The 18,042-nt window shown below is 41.5% G+C and overlaps 1 protein-coding gene across 1 annotated transcript; it reads right to left on the bottom strand.

Annotated features, from left to right (window-relative positions):
- Nucleotides 1-6,112: 6,112 nt before the first annotated feature.
- Nucleotides 6,113-17,601, bottom strand: C2H5orf49 (chromosome 2 C5orf49 homolog). Its single transcript, XM_034761516.1, has 3 exons — nucleotides 17,332-17,601; nucleotides 8,155-8,271; nucleotides 6,113-6,438 (listed from the first exon to the last, which is right to left on the bottom strand). Exons 1-3 carry the CDS (start codon nucleotides 17,500-17,502, stop codon nucleotides 6,259-6,261), a joined length of 468 nt encoding a protein of 155 aa, XP_034617407.1. The 5' UTR covers nucleotides 17,503-17,601; the 3' UTR covers nucleotides 6,113-6,258.
- Between the last annotated feature and the right edge of the window lie 441 nt (nucleotides 17,602-18,042).

Genomic DNA, 18,042 nt, shown 5'->3' with positions numbered 1-18,042 from the left:
CCGTTCATGCAGTTTTTCCTGGGTATTGCACTTTTCCTTTTAGAGTTGACAGAGATATGCTTATAAATGGGTAAATACATCATTGTATGTGGGGTTACTAAATGTTGCTAGACATTCAAGTTGTTACTGATCAGGGCTTTTCTCAGTGGTACAATAAATTCAGTTGCACAGTGTCAAATTGTGCACTGTCTTACACTCTGCAACGCTGGAATTATTGGAGTTTCCAAAATATGTAAAGCAGGGTAGAATTTTGCCTCTAGTGTGAAGGCTTAGTACTTATGAAACAAATTTAAATACCCTAAAGAAAAGTACAGTTTAAATATATATGCAATTACGATAATAAACTTGTATTGACTTTTTTTTTTAATAATGTGATTTAAGTATGCAAGTTTTCTATTTACCAGGAATTTTAAATGTGAAAGAAAATCAGTGCACTTCATTCATATTTGCTCGTGTACTTATTTATATTTCTCACCATTTTAGATTTCTGAGTTGTATTCCATTGAACCTGAAATATTAGTGATTTTAATGTTCAGTGACTCCAGTAAAGAGCACTATTGCCCATTGATCATAGAGTAAAATAATGTATATGAAAGTATGAAAAATTCATTGCATTATCATCAATCCAGTGCTGTTTGTTATAAAGCTCTTTTTCCAGATAAAATGAAGAATTATTCTTAAAGATGAAACTTGAATCCCCAACTACCTTACACTGTCAAATCAACCTTATTTTCTCTGATAGAGACCACTCATTGCAAGCTAATGGAGTTACACAAGTGGTACTGAGGGCCTCGTTTGCTCAGCAGAACCTGTATTGCTAGAGATGATGTGTGAGATAGAGGTAGCTCAGCTTGACTTTGAGAACACCGGATGAGTTCAGTGGGGAAAAATCTTCCAGCCAGCCTAGATTGTTTCCTTTATGTCCAGTGATGTTTAGTTACTTGTGGAAATAGTAAAGCCGACGTACAAAGTTTAAGCAAGATTGACCCTAATTACTACAGATGGCAGGTGACCTAAGTCAGAGGGAAAATTCCTATAAAGTTTTAAAACAAAACAAAAATACAACTTTTCTTATTTTGTTAAAACCTCCACCTCCTCTAGCATAGGTTCTGTTTTTTTGTTTTGTTTTCTTCTGAGGGTACATTTACACAAGGAGAAAAACCCACAGCTGGTCCAGGTCAGCTGACTCGGGCTCACAGGCTTCGGGCTCTGGTCTGAAAAATTGCTGTGTAGATGTTCAGGCTTGGGCTGGAGCCCCTGCTCCGGAACTCTGCAAAAGGGAAGGGTCCAATCCAAGCCTGAGTGTCTACTTAGCAATTTTTCAGCTCGGAGCGCAAGCCCAAGTCAGCTGATTTGGGCCAACTGCGACTGTTTTATCCCTGTGTAGATGTAAGCTAAATGTCCCTGTTGATTGCCTTTGAAATGCAGACATCTGTCAGAGCTGCCAAACAGTACCCAGATGTTTGAGGTTGATGCCCAGAGCTGTAAAGACATCTAGATTTTATTTACCCCAATGTACTTTCTCCTCACTTTGTCCTCTCCCAATCCTTACCTCACCCCTCCTTGCTCTCACTGGTGTGGGAGTGTGGCACTTTGGCAAATTGCCAATCTGGTCTCCTTTCTGTTTCAGTTCAACCATCCAAACTCCCCACTCTGCTGGCTCACATAGCTAGGGAATAGAGCTGAGCACCAGTCAGAAGAGAGCTTGTGTTATAAAGAGCAAGCAATACTCCCCTGATAAGCACTTCACCTTCCCACTCAGACCGCCAAGTGAGTGAGTGAAGGTGAGGAATGGACTGTCAGAGAATAGTCTCCCCAAGTGAAGTGAGGGGGAACAAAAGAAAAGCCTTATTATTTGTATTATTATAGCTTCCAGGGGCTCTAGTCATAGACCATTGCGTTAAGCACTGTGCAAACCAGAACAAAAATACAATCCTTGCCCCAAAGAGCTTGCAGTCTGAGTGTAAGACAAGAGGCAACAGATGGAGACAGACAGGAGTCTACAAAAAAACAATGAGACAGTACAGGCTAGCATGATAGGTTGTGGCATCAGCACAGCAGCAGCTTAATGGTAAGGGAAAGTTTGAAGGAGGATAATGTGGTAGTTTTCAGATGTTTGCAGAGAGCTGCTCCCAAGCATGACAAGCAAGGAGGAGCCTATAGTAGAGGGATGCAAAGAGAGGGGTCATGTGATTAAAGTTATGGGCTAGGAGAATAATCTTTGCCTGATTGAAGCTGGAGCAGCCTGTCTTGTCAGTACTTCCCTTATTATGAATATGAGATGCTGCTGCTTGTTTCTCTGACTACCCAGCTGGTGGTGCTGTTGTCAAATGGCTTGATGTTTTGTAGTTTTCTAGCAAAAATCATGTGTAAATGAAGTCAGCAGACTAGATGTGAGGACTAAATCTTGCTCTAACGTATTTCACCAAAAATAACCTGTATGGAACATGGCTGTATGCTCCCTGGCTGTTGGGTGTGGGTGTGTGTGAGGTGAGGGGCTGGGGATAGCTCTTGTGAAAGGTGCTACTGCACAGTCAGGAAATGTTTCCCTTATTAGGCTTTGTTCTTGTTAGCAAAATACAAATTATGAGAATGAAAAAAAATCTGAAGGTGCTACCCTTTCACCTCTGCTCCCTCCACCACTCCACCCCTTTGTTTGCTTGTTACTTGATTTTCTGCTTATGACAGCCATGAGCAAGAAGTTTTTTGTAAAAACAGCAGAAGAGTTCAGCTGTGACCACAAAAGGCTTAGAGCCTGTTTCTCGGAAGTGCTGACTAGTCAACACTGAAAATGAAGTCAGTAGGAGCTGTGGGTGTTCAGCCACTTTGAGGATCAGGCCCCTCGTAATTGGAATAGTCTTTACTGACTAGGCTGGCTTTGGTGGGGTTTTATCGGTTTTGAACAACAGTGATGAATAGTTCTTGTGGATTTTTTTTTTTCATTTTTAAACAGCAAAAATTTTGAGAATCAAATGGCTGAATTGATGTCTATTACAGCTCCTGATTAGAGAGACAAGGTGAGTGAAGCAGTATCTTTTATTGGACCAACTTCTGTCGTCGAGAGACAAGCTTTCGAGCCAGAGAGCTCTTCTTCAGGTCTGGGAAAGCTATTCTGAGCATCACAGCTAAATGCAAGATGGAACAGATAGTTTAGCATAAGTAGTTAATACATATTCTAAGGGACCATTCAATATAACTATGCTAGACACTAAAAATAATGGACTGAACAGAGACACTGCATTTATGGTTTATTAGAACAATCTGTAACCTGCTAACCCGATCTTTTTGTCCTGTTACTGCAGAGGTGTTAACAGGCCACTCTACCTTGCATGATCCCTTAGAATATGTACTATCTACTCATGCTAGACAATCTGTTCTATTTTTTGTTTAGTTCTGATGCTCTACCTTTCCCAGACCTCAAGAAGAGCTCTGTTTGGCTCGAAAGCTTGTCTCTCTCACCAACAGAAGTTGGTCTCATAAAATATATTACCTCATCCACCTTGTCTCTCTAATATCATTGGACTGACATGGCTACAACTACACTGCATACAACAACTCGTGACTGTCATTTGAAACTGATAATGAAAATATTGTATATTCTGAGTTCAATAAAAACATGTGAAACATAATAGGTAACAGGTTTAAAACAAAAGGAAGTATTTCTTCACACAATGCACAGTCAGCCTGTGGAACTTCTTCCCAGAGAATGTTGTGAAGGCCAAGACTATAATAGGGTTCAAAAAAGAACTAGATAAATTCATGAAGGATCGGTCCTTCAATGGCTATTAGCCAGGATGGGCAGGGATGGTGCCCCTCACCTCTGTTTGCCAGAAACTGGGATTGGACAACATGAGATGGATCACTTGATAATTACCTGTTCTGTTCATTCCCTCTGGGGCACCTGGCACTGGCTGCTGTCGGAAGACAGGATACTGGGCTAGATGGACCTTTGGTCTGACCCAGTATGGCCGTTCTTATATTCTTATAAAATTTACATAACCATTTAAGCAGACATTTCAGTACTTTACTCTGAAAAGGAGAGATTTTTACAATCAATTAATTGTGCTTTTAGAGTGAGAGAACTTTTTCAGATGAATACTGTCCAAACCCAAGTGTGTCCTAAGGAGACATGCCAGGCCTTGCTAAGAAACTACAGTATGTAGTGCAAGTTAGAGGCCTCTTCATGTTATAATTTTCTGCTGTGTTGGGTACTGAACCAAACAGGATTTTTCTTGTCAGAACACCAGGTATTTATCTTTACATTTAAAAGCAGCACAGCACCATTTTTCTCTAGTGAGCTTTGAATATTTTTTGAGTCAATTTAATTATTCAGTTGTTTGTTTAATAGTGGGATAACTTCAATAGGGGAGACCCATATTAGAATATCCCACAGCTTAGTGTACTCATCTGACCGATACCAGAGCCCTGTTGTAATCCCTTCTTCCCTTTGGTGGAACTTGAACCAAAGGTCTCCTACATCCTGGGTTAGTACCCTATCCACTATGCTAAAGATTATAAGGGAGGTCCTCTTCCCCCTACCACTTCACAAGCTGTTTTGTGTGAACTTGTCTGAGGGGCCTGATCCAGTAGGCCAGCTCATTGGCCCCTAGCAGGTGAATTAGGCAGCTGATTGCTGTTCTAGGGCTCAGGCAGGAGATAAGTGTCCGGGCACATAGAGTGAGGCTGCAGTAGGCGTGTCCAGAGGCAAAAACTTAGACACCAAGTGAGGTTAGACACCTACAGGGTTAGGTGGCAGCCGAGAGAGTTTTGTGGATTGCAGTGGCACCTAAGCACCTTCATGGATTGCACCCTCACATTAAGATGTTGCAAAATCGGTACCTAAAGTTAGAAATCTAAACTCCTACCTAGGCTCCTATTTGAGTGTCCCAATTTTTAAAAGTGCTGAGCACCTAGCAGCTCCCATTCACTTCAAGTGAAGGGCTTTTTAAGGAGAACAAGCCCATCTCCGCTGACTTATAAGCAATTAACTGCCAGCCAGCCAGTCCACCTAGGCAGTAATTGAGAAACAAGCACCTAGGCCTGGTAAAAGGTTACCAGGGCTCAGTTGGAGGGAGGTGATCCTGGAGAAGAGTTTCATGAGACTAGCAGGGTAGAGTTAAACTCTTCTAGCTTACTAGTGGAAAAAGTGAGTAAAAAGGGACCAAAGGGGAAAAGCTGACTGAAGGCTACAGCTGGGAGAAGAACTGGGAAATCCCGTCCTCAGGAGAGGATGCTTGCTGGGTTTAGCCTCAGAGCTTAGAAGAAGGGTTAGATTTGAAGGGCCTATGAAGAGGGGTTTTGTACTGTGTGAAGAAAATTAATAAATGAGACTTCACAAAGGGAGTCTTTTGTTTTCAGTTCCTGGGTCTGGAAATCCTTACATGACAGAAAGAGCGTAGTAGGCCTGCAAGGACTTGTCCATTCAGAGGGTCGATGGAAACATTTTATGAGATGTGTTCTGGTCCCAAAAAGCCTAAATAAATCAAAGAGACAAGGTGTGTGAGGTAATATATTTTATTTGATCAACTTCTTTTGGTGAGAGAGACAAGCTTTTGAGCTATACGGAGCTTTTCTTTAACTCTGGGAAAGGTACTCCAAGTCAAAACATGTCGGTTTGGTGTCTTTGATTTGAAATAACTTTTCAGTTAAAAATGTCCTTCCATATTATTGTACAAAGTTAAATACTTGAAACCAAAACAAAACCCTTCATTTTGAATTGAATGAAAGGTTTAGTTTGACCCCCCCAAAATGATTTATTTTTTTAAATTTCCAGTTTGCCAGAAATCTCAACAAATTTTTGTTTTCAGGTTGATCTGAAAATATTTTTATATTTTTTTTCTGGTTACAGATTTAGGCACTTGTTTTGGAAAATCTTGGCCTTAACCTGCCTCAGTTTTTTCATCAGGATAATAATATTTATGAATTTAATAGGAATGGTTGTGTGGATTGTAAGTTGATGTTTGTAAATGCTTTGAAGAAGAAACTTGCTCTATTCTATTGTAATACATTTGTCATCATTGAAAATCGGTAGAGAAATTATTTGCAAGATTTTAATGAAATGTCAAGGTACATTTACACTAACATGGGGAAACTGACAGCTGTTGTGGCTTCATTTTTTTTTTTTTTTTTTGGTATCCAAGTCATACTGACCAGCTAAAGGAAAGTATTACAAGAAAAGGCAAAACAGTCTTCATTTTCTTATTGCTGTGAAAACTGTGTTATACTATGTTCATGTCGATGGCTGGGGGGACAGGAGCTTTAGGATGGTTCAAGACTTTGAGAAGGTTTTTCCAACAAGCAGGTGACTCCATTTTTCCTGTAGAACTCAGCCTGCACACGGTTAATCCTTGCATAATCTCTGATCGACTGCTCTATGGGCTGGTTTATGTGTCTCCCATATTCTGAAGAGGACAAAACAGCAATGGGTCTTGCCAGTTCCTGTAAGAACATTATTTAGATTTTATATTCCTTAACGTATAAACACACATGCAAAACAGTAGAGGAGCCACTGCTATGACAAATATAGATTGCTAAATTTGGTGTAGCAGCTGGTGACAAGTGGGCCTTCTGCCTAGACAGAACTGTATAATGTGTGTTAGAGCAAGGCACATTTGTTTAGCAGAAAGACAATTACAGTGGGGTTTGGATTATTACTTTATTGTCCAAAATTCCTGACTGACCTTTAACAGTAGTGAAAAAACATGAATGCATCACTGAAACAGCAAGATATGGAGATATGCTATGAATTACTATATACTGATTACATGTACATACCCATATATATATATATATATCCACACCCTAACCATGTGGAGGTGATTTCCATGGCAGTAGTTGCAGACCATGTAATAAATTAATTTAGTATGCTTTTTTGGGTCAGTAGAGAGGTTTTATTAGCACACATTTGGGATGACCTGTACAATGCACGTGTGGCTGTGATGCTTGTAATGTTCCCAGCCAGTTTTCATGCTCTGCTACCTCATTATACCTTCATGTATTCTGCCCACATAACTTACTGCAAAAAAAGAGTGAGGAACCCCTGTCCCAGGGGTTAGAGCACTCACCTGAGAGGTAGCAGATCCATGTTTAAATCCCTACTCCTCAAGTGGAGGTGGGACAGGTTGCCCACATCCCAGTGAGTACCCTGTCTGCTAGGCTAGAGGTTATGAGTACCTCCTGTTCCCCAGCTGTGTTGTTTCAGGCCCCACAAAAAAATTATGGAGCTAAGTGCCTATCTGCCCCCTGTTCATAGATTTCTAGCAGAGCAAGGCACCTCTGTGCAGCCAGGACTTAGGCACCTATCTCAGAGATGGGCAGGGCTTAGCATGCCCCCTCTCTGGTTGGTTTCTCCCATTGGCTCATGTAGGTGGCTCCCTGCCTATTGTGCTGGCTTTGTGTAGCACAGGCTAAGGTGTCCATTATGACAGTTCTTAGGGTACCCAAGACAGTTAGTTAACTTGTTATCTCCTGCCTCTGGTGTGAGGGAGTCTTGCTTCTGGTAACTGGGTGTTAGCTCCCTAGCACCATCAGCCTTTCAGCCATTCAAGCACTCTCCTCTAGGCTATGCCAGCCCTGTCTTTGCCTTGCAGGTTAACAAGAGGTGCACCCCAACCCCTAAGTCACTCTGAATTGTTCACCTGTGATATCCAGCCCCTGGTACTGGCTACTCACAGAAATTCCAGATTCTCTGCACCCAAAGGTGCAGTGTATCCCAATTTATCAGTTTCACCTGGAGTGCTGGAATTAAGGGTACTGGGAGTGCAGCAGCACCTCCTGGCTTGAAGTGGTTTCCATCAGATACAGGGCTTACAGTTTTGTTCAATGGCTTTCAGCACCCCCATTATACAAATTATTCCAACACCACTGGTTTCGTATTAAACCACTGCTCCTCTAAACCACACAGTGCTTGTAATATGAAGCTTGACAGGTTACAAGCTTTCTGTAGATATCCTAAGTTACTCTTTATAGATAAATGTCCTGTAAGACACATTTGGTGTAGTGAGTTTGTCAGGTCTGAGATAAGTCTGCTTTGCAAAGAACAGTGGGCCCCATTGTCAAAGGGTCTCTGTCACATCTGTCTCTCCACATTAGGCACCTAACTCCATTGTTGTCAATATGAATGAAGCCACTTTAATGTCCGCATATAAACCTTACCTCATCATTAATGTTAAGACCTCGACTATTTGCATGTTCTCTGTCACATCGGTGGAGTTTTTCATTGTAACCCACTGGCCTCTTAAAAATGGAGTCATATGTGGAAACAATCCCTGTCTTGGGATAAAGAAAAAAATATGATTAACTTACAGTGGTGTTTAACACTGTGAGTTAGAAAATAATGTGGTAGAACTACTAACTGGTGCACGTGCAGCACTAGAGGCTGTGAAGAACATCCGTTATTAGTAACATTTGGGGCATCCCTTTGAAATAGTCTGAAAAATTGTTACAATTCTTTTGTGCATTTGGCTTGTCTGTGAAAATGTGAAACTAAAACAACTTCTACATTATATGTAAAGACATTGCCAGAGGATTTTTCAGAGAATTTCATATCACTGTTTCCTCCTTTGTAATTTATAGTAACCACATGGAAGCTTAAATCGGTTTTCTTATTGAACTATTTTACTTCAGCAAATGCATACACTTGATTAAAGAGACATTCTGATTGAAGAAAATGAAGAGAGAAAGGCAGCTTTGAAGTTCATTTTGAAAGAAATAGATATTGGAAGTAGCCTGTGAATCAGCCTTTATCTTCAAGTTAATGCATAAACACACAGTCGCCACCTCTCCAAAAAACATAAAAATGATTGTACTTAAAACATCTTTTCATATGAAAATCTCAGAGCACTATTTAATTAGTGTCTCCAGTGAATCCCAGTCTTGCATTTCCTGATGTACCAAAGATTCCCACTGATTGCAACACCGGTTCTCTATATACAAGAAATGAAGGCTTGACTGCTTGAAGTCCCAAAGTGCTAGGTAATGCACAATTAGCTACACACGCTAGAGATTTATTGTGGTTTACAAATACTGAACTATGTATGTTTCAGAAAAAAATATTTGAGAGATGAGAGGAAAAGACCTTTTGCAATATACTAATAATTACTTATGAAAATCATCAAAGGCTCAGCACTTTGACCGGAGAAGATTTCAACCTATCACCCTGCTCTTGTGACACATGATCTAAAAATCTGAAAAAGTGAAACTTAAAAAACTTCAATCTTCATTTTTGGCTCAGCAATGATGTAATTGTAATTAGGCTTGGAAGGATTAGATTTTTATAGGTAAATGTCAGTAAACATCAATTTCACACATACAAGCTGACTAAATAAATTCCATCAATAATAATTGAAAATTACAGATTGGCAAAGTAAGAAAAGTGCTGCTTGAGAACTTTAGAATTTGACTTAAGGATATTTACTTTGTATATTTTCATGTGTGGTGTTGACAATTTGTGGGTTTAATGGCTATAAAGCTTTAACTTTTTGAATATCAATGTCAGTCATTAAATAATGGGCTGACACCCTCCCCTCTAGTTTCCCACAAGTGTGAACATTTACATCAATAAATATAAAAAATGCTTAAAGCCCATAATTTTGTGCAAATGTGAAAATGTAAATAGATTTTAAAAAAATAAACATCTATTATCTATTAAACAAAATTTTGCCAGGCCTCATGGTACTTTAGAAAACTGAAGCATGTTCTGATTTTTATATATTTTTTTTCTATTTTATAACTATTTATCTCTAAAAATATTAAAGTCAGAACAGTACTAGATGGTTATAATGGTCCCATTGAAAGGAAACTTTTGGCACTGCCTGAACTATGGTGTTATTAGTGCACCCCTATAATAATAGGGTTACTCAATAAGGGAAATACACTAGTTGGTGTTCAAGAGGAGGGGCTGTTTTGTTTTTTAATCTATTCTCCCTTTCACTTCTCAGAGGCGATGAGACTTGCAGAATTCTAGGTGGTGATTTGTCCTCTCCATTATTGTACTTCACTATAGCTTTTCCTTTGCTCTCCATATTTTATTTAGAAGCCAAGTAAAGATCTACCTCCTGCTGGTTAAAAAGAACTACTGCATTATTCACTGACTCACTATATCAGTGAAGAAAATTCAGCCTTTCTCGGACTTGAAGGTAGACAGACAGTCTATTATGTTTAACTGTAATTCTGTCCTAGATAATCTGTTTTGAGCAGTTCTGCCAGAATTATCCCACCTAATTGTGCAATGTCTGGCTTGTTATTTTCTCTCCAGATACTTTACTGGTATTAATGGTAGTCATTTCCATCAGTTGCTAAATGCTAGGGTAGTAGGCCTGTATTTTTAATAACCAGTCAGAATGAATGAATCATGTAAAATGGACAAGCAATCCATGTCTCAGGTGAGCATTTCTTATGATCTGGCTTAATAAAATCAAGCACTTGTAAATCACTTTGCAAACATTAATTAAAGTCCACAGCATGCCTATCGAAGAGGCGTGGATGGGGAAATGAAACACACACTGTTTACATGAATTTGCCCAAAACCAGAAAGGGAGTCATTGTCAAAAATGGGATTAAAATTAAGGATTTCCTGTCTTCCAGTCGTTATCAGGCCACTTGCCCATGCTTCTGTCTACCTCAATCTCTGAATTACATTTGTCCACATATCTATTCAGGGGATACCATCATAGGACCTAATCACATCAGCCACACTATCAGAGGCTCGTTCACCTGCACATTTACCAATGTGATATATGCCATCATGTGCCAGCAATGCCCCTCTGCCGTGTACATTGGCCAAACCGGACAGTCTCTACGTAAAAGAATAAATGGACACAAATCAGACGTCAAGAATTATAACATTCAAAAACCAGTCGGAGAACACTTCAATCTCCCTGGCCACTCGATTACAGACCTAAAAGTCGCAATATTACAACAAAAAAACTTCAAAAACAGACTCCAAGGAGAGACTGCTGAATTGGAATTAATTTGCAAATTGGACACCATTAAATTAGGCTTGAACAAAGACTGGGAGTGGATGGGCCATTACACAAAGTAAAACTATTTCCCCATTCTTACCCCTCCCCCCCCTCCCCAGTTCCTCATATCTCCTTGTCAATTGCTGGAAATGGGCCATTTTCATTACCAGTACAAACTTTTTTTTTCTCTCCTGCTGAAAAAAGCTCACCTTAACTGATCACTCTCCTTATAGTGTGTATGGTAACATGCATTGTTTCATGTTCTCTGTGTATATATATATATATCTTCCTACCGTATTTTCCCCTACATGCATCCAATGAAGTAGGCTGTAGCCCACGAAAGCTTATGCTCAAATAAATTTGTTGGTCTCTAAGGTGCCACAAGTACTCCTGTTCTTTTTGCGGATACAGACTAACACGGCTGCTACTCTGAAATTTGTTCTTAACACTCTCTGTTGATATAGTCAATAAGCTTATCCCAACAGTCAGTCAGTTTATCCCCCACAGTCACACAATGCAAGCCTCAAATTTGTCATGCCTTTTTTACTCATGGTCTGATAATTCCTTAGTTATACAGACCCATGGGTCACATCGATGCTTTTTTTCCAGGCCATTTCTCATTCTTATTCCCATGGTGCTACTCCAGATGAAAATCTATGAAATAGCTGTTAACACTTTTAGTTTTTATTTTATTTTTATATTATCCAAGTGGCATCTTCTAACACTCCCAGATTACCTGGATGGTAAAACTGACTTCATATTCTAAACAGCTCTGCCGTATGGCAGCTGATCAATGTGAATTTGATATAGAATTTACAATGAAACTTTATCAGCTCTGTACCCGTGTAAGCCATATTTGGAGCTGCAGCCTCACCTCGGCTTAATGTTGTTGTTCTCCCTTTCTTTCTTTAATCTTTTTTTAAGCACAGCATTAACTATTCTCATTCACAATCATTGTCAAGGCTGCTTCCCCACTCTGAACCTTAGGGTACAAATGTGGGGGCCTGCAGGAAAACTTCTAAGCTTAACTACCAGCTTAGATCTGGTCCGCTGCCACCACTCCCAAATGTGCTAATTCCCTTCCCTGGGTAGCCTTGAGACACTCTTCACCAATTCCCTGGTGAATACAGATCCAAACCCCTTGGATCTTAAAACAAGGAGAAATTAACCATCCACCCTCCTACCTCCCACCAACTCCTGGTGGATCAAGATCCAACCCCCTTGGATCTAAAAACAAGGAAAAATCAATCAGGTTCTTAAAAAGAAGGCTTTTAATTAAAGAAAAAGGTAAAAATCATCTCTGTAAAATCAGGATGGAAACTAACTGTACAGGGTAATCAAACTTAAAGAGCCCAGAGGAATCCCCTCTAGCCTTAGGTTCAAAGTTACAGCAAACAGAGATAAACACTCTAGCAAAAAGGTACATTTACAAGTTGAGAAAACAAAGATAAAAACGAACACGCCTTGCCTGGCTGTTTACTTACAAGTTTGAAATATAAGAGACTTGTTCAGAAAGATTTGGAGAGCCTGGATTGATGTCTGGTCCCTCTCAGTCCCAAGAGCAAATAACCCCCAAAACAAAGAGCACAAACAAAAGCCTTCCCCCACCAAGATTTGAAAGTATCTTGTCCCCTTTTTGGTCCTTTGGGTCAGATGTCAGCCAGGTTACCTGAGCTTCTTAACCCTTTACAGGTAAATGGATTTTGGAGTCTCTGGCCAGGAGGGATTTTATAGCACTGTACACAGGAGGGCTGTTACCTTTCCCTTTATAGTTATGACAATCATCATTAGGCTCTGGCTCTACAGTACCTTTCCTGTGTAACTCTGAAACCTGCAGATGAAAATGAGCAATGTCTATGCTGATTATTTTAACAAAACCATCCAACCAATGTGGCAAGTGGATTGGCTGTGGTGATTTTTGTCAAATGTATTTTGCTAAGTGAATTTTAACGTTTTGGATTGAAATGAGCAATTCATTTCACACAGATGATTAAGCCACACTCTAAGGCAGTTCAGTGCCTAAGGCTATGTCTACACTTAAGACACTACAGCAGCTTAGCTGCAGCAGGGCCATTATAAGCTTCAGTGTAGACACGACGGTGATGGGAAGTGTTCTCCTGTTTGCTTTAGTTAATCCATAAGAGGTGGTAGCTAAGTTGACAAGAATTCTTCCATAGACCTAGCCGTCTACATGAGGACTTAGGTCGTCTTAACTACGTCACTCAGGGGTGTGAAAAATTCATACCGATGAACCATGTAGCTGGATCGATCTAATTTTTTAATGTAGACCAGCCCACTGGTTGGGATTGAGGGAGGCACCCAACTCTGCTTGGGATTCTCAGCTATGAACCCTCTCCTGGAGTCAGATGCCTCTTGCAAGAAGCTTGGGGAGGGGGGCCTCCATAACTTCCAGTCCAGTGGTTGGGGGACTCACCTGGGATATGGGAGACCCCCAGTTCAAGTTCCCTACCGCCTGAGGGGGGGAAAAGATTTTAACAGGAATCTCCCACCTCTTAGGTGAGTGCCCTAACTGACTGAGTTTAGGTGCCTACAGGGTTCGGCGGTAGCTGAGTGGGGTGTTTTGTGAATACCAGTGGTGCCTAAATCTGGGCCTACATCCCTTTGTGAATCTAGCCCACAGTAGTAAAGTTAACCATGTGCATGAATGTTTGTAGAATCAGGGCCTTACTGATGTTGAACTACTTTCCACTTCTGAACCAATATGGAAACTATTTCTTAGACCACAATCTCTGACAGCACAGACTTCTCAGCCGAAATTGGGCAGCTAATCTGTGCCAAATATTGATAGTACCGAGATATTTTTCAAAAAAATCACTATCTAAAGTATGTTTAGAGATTTAAACAGAGGACAACATTCTGTTTGTCAATTCAATATGTTTTGTTGAAATTCACTCCAACTCCTTTCTGTATCATTTTACCCATCTAGAAAATGTGGGTAATACCTTCTGTCCTCCAGCAGTGTTGTAAAAATTATAGACTCATAGACTCATAGACTTTAAGGTCAGAAGGGACCATTATGATCATCTGGTCTGACCCCCTGCATGCTGCAGGCCTCAAAACCGTCCCTACCCTTCCCTTGACTCTGCTGATGAAGTCCCCAAATCCTGTGTTTTAGTGACTTCAATTGGCAGAGAACCCTCCTGCTAGCGATCCCTGCCCCATGCTGCGGAGGAAGGCGAAAAACCTCCAGGGCCTCAGCCAATCTACCCTGGAGGAAAATTCCTTCCCGACCCCAAATATGGCGATCAGTAAGACCCCGAGCATGTAGGCAAGAGTCTCCAGCCTGACCCTTGTTAACCATTATACTATTTACCTGCCATTGCTCGGTATTCCTTGGCTAATATGTTTTACCATTAAACCATTCCCTCCATAAACTTATCTAACTTAATCTTAAAACCAGACAGGTCCCTCGCCCCCACCGTTTCCCTCGGAAGGCCGTTCCAATATTTCACCCCTCTGATGGTCAGAAACCTTCGTCTAATTTCAAGCCTAAACTTCCCCACGGCCAGTTTATATCCATTCGTTCTCGTGTCCACATTAGTATTAAGCTGGAATAATTCCTCTCCCTCCCTTGTATTTATCCCTCTGATATATTTAAAGAGAGCAATCATATCCCCCCTCAGCCTTCGCTTTGTCAGACTAAACAACCCGAGCTCCTCTAGTCTCCTTTCATACGACAGGTTTTCCATTCCTCTGATCATCCTAGTGGCCCTTCTCTGCACCCGTTCCAATTTGAGTTCATCTTTTTTAAACATGGGAGACCAGAACTGCACACAGTACTCCAAATGAGGTCTCACCAGCGCCTTATACAACGGAAGCAGCACCTCCTTATCCCTACTAGATATACCTCGCCTAATGCATCCCAAGACCGCATTGGCTTTTTTCACTGCCACGTCACATTGCCGACTCATAGTCATCCTGCGGTCTACAAGGACCCCTCTTCTCCTCTTCCGTTACTTCTAACCAATGCGTCCCCAGCTTGTAACTAAAATTGTTGTTAGTCATCCCTAAATGCATCACCTTACACTTTTCACTATTAAATTTCATCCTATTTCTGATACTCCAATTCACAAGCTCATTCAAGTCTCCCTGCAGAATATCCCTATCCTCCTCCGAATTGGCAACACCTCCCACCTTCGTATCATCCGCAAACTTTATCAGTCCACTCCTGCAATCAGTTCCGAGGTCAGTTATAAATAGATTAAATAAAATGGGTCCCAAAACCGAACCTTGAGGAACTCCACTGGTGACCTCCCTCCAACCTGACAGTTCACCCTTCAATACGACCTGCTGCATTCTCCCCATTAACCAATTCCTTATCCACCTCTGGATTTTCATATTGATCCCAATCTTTTCCAGTTTAATCAATAATTCCTCATGGGGTACAGTATCAAACGCTTTACTGAAATCCAGGTATATTAGGTCCACCGCATTTCCCTTATCTAATAAGTCCGTTACTTTCTCGAAGAAGGAGATCAGATTCGTTTGGCACGATCTGCCCTTCATAAAACCATGTTGTAGTTTATCGCAATTGCCATTAACCTCAAGGTCCTCAACTACTTTCTCTTTCAGAATTTTCTCCAGCACCTTGCACACTACAGATGTTAAACTAACAGGCCTGTAGTTACCCGGATCACTTTTTTTCCCTTTCTTGAAAATAGGAACCACATTAGCTATTCTCCAGTCTAACGGAACCACCCCCGAGTTTACAGATTCATTAAATATTATCGCTAATGGGCCTGCTATTTCCCGCGCCAATTCCTTCAATATTCTCGGATGAAGATCGTCCGGTCCTCCCGACTTAGCCCTATCAAGGCGTTCAAGTTTTGTTTCTACCTCGGATATGGTAATCCCCCATTCTGTATGCCCCTCTATCACGGTGCTAGTATCCCTAATACCTTCATTGGCCTCATTAAACACCGATGCAAAATATTCGTTGAGATATTGTGCCATGCCTAGATTATCTTTAATCTCCTCTCCGGCTATAGTCTTCAGCGGTCCCACTTCTTCTTTCTTTGCTTTCTTCCTATTTATATGGCTGTAAAACCTCTTACTATTGCTTTTAATTCCCCTCGCTAGGTCCAACTCTACACGGCTTTTGGTCTTTCTCACTCTATCTCTACATTCTCTGACTTCACTAAGGTAAATTTCCTTACTGATCCCTCCCCTCTTCCAATCTTCGTACGCTTTTTGTTTTTTCCTAATCGCCCCTTTGAGTCGGTCGCTCATCCAGCTCGGTCTAAATCTCTTGCTTAGTAATCTTTTTCCCTTTTTTGGGATACAGGCCTCTGACAGCTCATGCATCTTTAACTTAAAGTAATCCCAGGCATTATCTGCCTTAAGATTCATTAATATGTTTGCCCAATCCACTTCCCTTACCAGTCCCCTTAATTTGTTAAAATTGGCCTTTTTAAAATTATAAACCCTAGTCTTTGATTTAATTCTGTTACTCCTTCCGTTTAGTTTAAACCGGATTAGCTCATGATCACTGGAGCCCAAGTTGTCCCCTACTACCACTTCCTCAATGAGGTCCTCACTACTCACCTAAATCAAATCTAAAATGGCCTCCCCCCTCGTCGGTTCAGCTACCACTTGATGAAGGAATTGATCAGCAAGCACATCTAGGAACATCTGAGCCCTATTATTGCTACTAATATTGCTATTAATTACACTTTACAAAGAACTTTGAAAAAGAAAAGTGCTATGTAAGTGCTAAAGTGGATTTTCCAGCATAAGGCAAAAGTGTGGCATTCTCGTGTGGTTGATTTGTGTGCCTTTAAAATATTGGCATCAAATTTCAGATGGTTGTGTTGTCATGTCTATTGTGACTAAGACCAACCCACCCCAATCTTATTAGATGCAATTACATGGTCCCAGATTGAATGAGACTGCATAAAAGTGCCAAAAAGCTGAACTTATTATACACGCCCTTTATTAATTTCTCTAGGGCTCAGTAAATCACCATATAACCAATTATTATTTTTTTGTAAATTATACCCGAAGGAGCAAACAAGGTTTTCCAGGTGCTGAACATCCTTGTTGATATTAATTGCTTTACTTAGGAGGAATGATGAGTGCTGACCACTCAGGGGCCCAGGCTCTGCAAATTTAAGATTTAAGGGTGGGGAGGGAAAGCCAAGAGTGCATTTTCCTCTCCAGGGGAAATGTACAAACACCTACTTACTTCCTTGCACATCCCTGTGTGTGTGATGTTTCTGCTGCCTCCTGCAGCCTCTTCGCTTTCACTCCTATGCCCCCTCTTTCTTATTCCTCCTCTTTTCATTCCCTCTCCCCCAGCCCCGCTCCATGCTGTCCTTTCCGCGCCCTGCCCCGTTCTCCTCCCCCTCACCTTGAACTCCTGGTGGAAGTAGCTGTGCTCCGGGGGGTCCCTGCGGCCGGGCGGGATGTAGCTGAAGGCGGACAGGGCGGAGAGCGGCAGCTGGTGTTTCCCTTTTGTCTGCTCAGCTGATTTCTCCTCGCGCTGCCCGTCTGGTTCCCTCCCCTCCGGGGTGCGCAGCATCCCAGGGCCAGAGCCCGGCCCGCCTGGGGCACAGAGCAGGGAGGTCCAGCTGTTGCCGGTATTTCTGCGTTCCGTGGTTACTAGGAAACACGCTTAGTATCCAATTGTGAGGTCACACAAAGGGAGTGGGAGCGGGAGAGGGAAATGAGTGGCGCTGTTAGCCACATAACAAGCTGTAGGCGTGTTGGCACCAAAGGGAATTTCCAGAGGTAGGTAAGTTGTGCCCAGCAAAAAGCTCGCAGGGTGCAGGAGGTTTTTCCCCATGTCTTCATTTGTCCCCACAGCCCAGGTGGCGCCGCAGTAGGATGCCCTCTCCCAGCTCCCGGGTTAGGTGTATTTTTGACAGAAAGTGTTCCATCATTTCAGGTAATGTGCTGAAATTGCTCTCACACGCTCAGATATTTGACATGGGAATAGAAACAGCCCCTGTCTCAATCTTGCCTGTCAGGTGGGCTCACAGTCACCCTACTCTGGGTTTGGACTGTGATGAGTGGCTCCCATTTTCCACTTCACTGATTCTGTGTTTGGCCAGAGGCTGCG

Source organism: Trachemys scripta, chromosome 2 (assembly GCF_013100865.1).
Source record: "Trachemys scripta elegans isolate TJP31775 chromosome 2, CAS_Tse_1.0, whole genome shotgun sequence".
Classification (NCBI taxonomy): Eukaryota; Metazoa; Chordata; order Testudines; family Emydidae; genus Trachemys; species Trachemys scripta.
Note: the sequence above shows the minus strand (reverse complement) of the source record. Positions and strands in the feature narration are given on the sequence as shown.

What these genes read in the sequence shown, in the direction of transcription:
- C2H5orf49 (XM_034761516.1), bottom strand. Translation starts at nt 17,502, where the DNA reads ATGCTGCGCACCCCGGAGGGGAGGGAACCAGACGGGCAGCGCGAGGAG. An exon ending in ACTTCCACCAGGAGTTCAAG is followed by an intron (nt 8,272 to 17,331) that starts GTGAGGGGGAGG and finishes CTTTATCCCAAG; the next exon opens with ACAGGGATTGTTTCCACATA. An exon ending in GTCTTAACATTAATGATGAG is followed by an intron (nt 6,439 to 8,154) that starts GTAAGGTTTATA and finishes ATGTTCTTACAG; the next exon opens with GAACTGGCAAGACCCATTGC.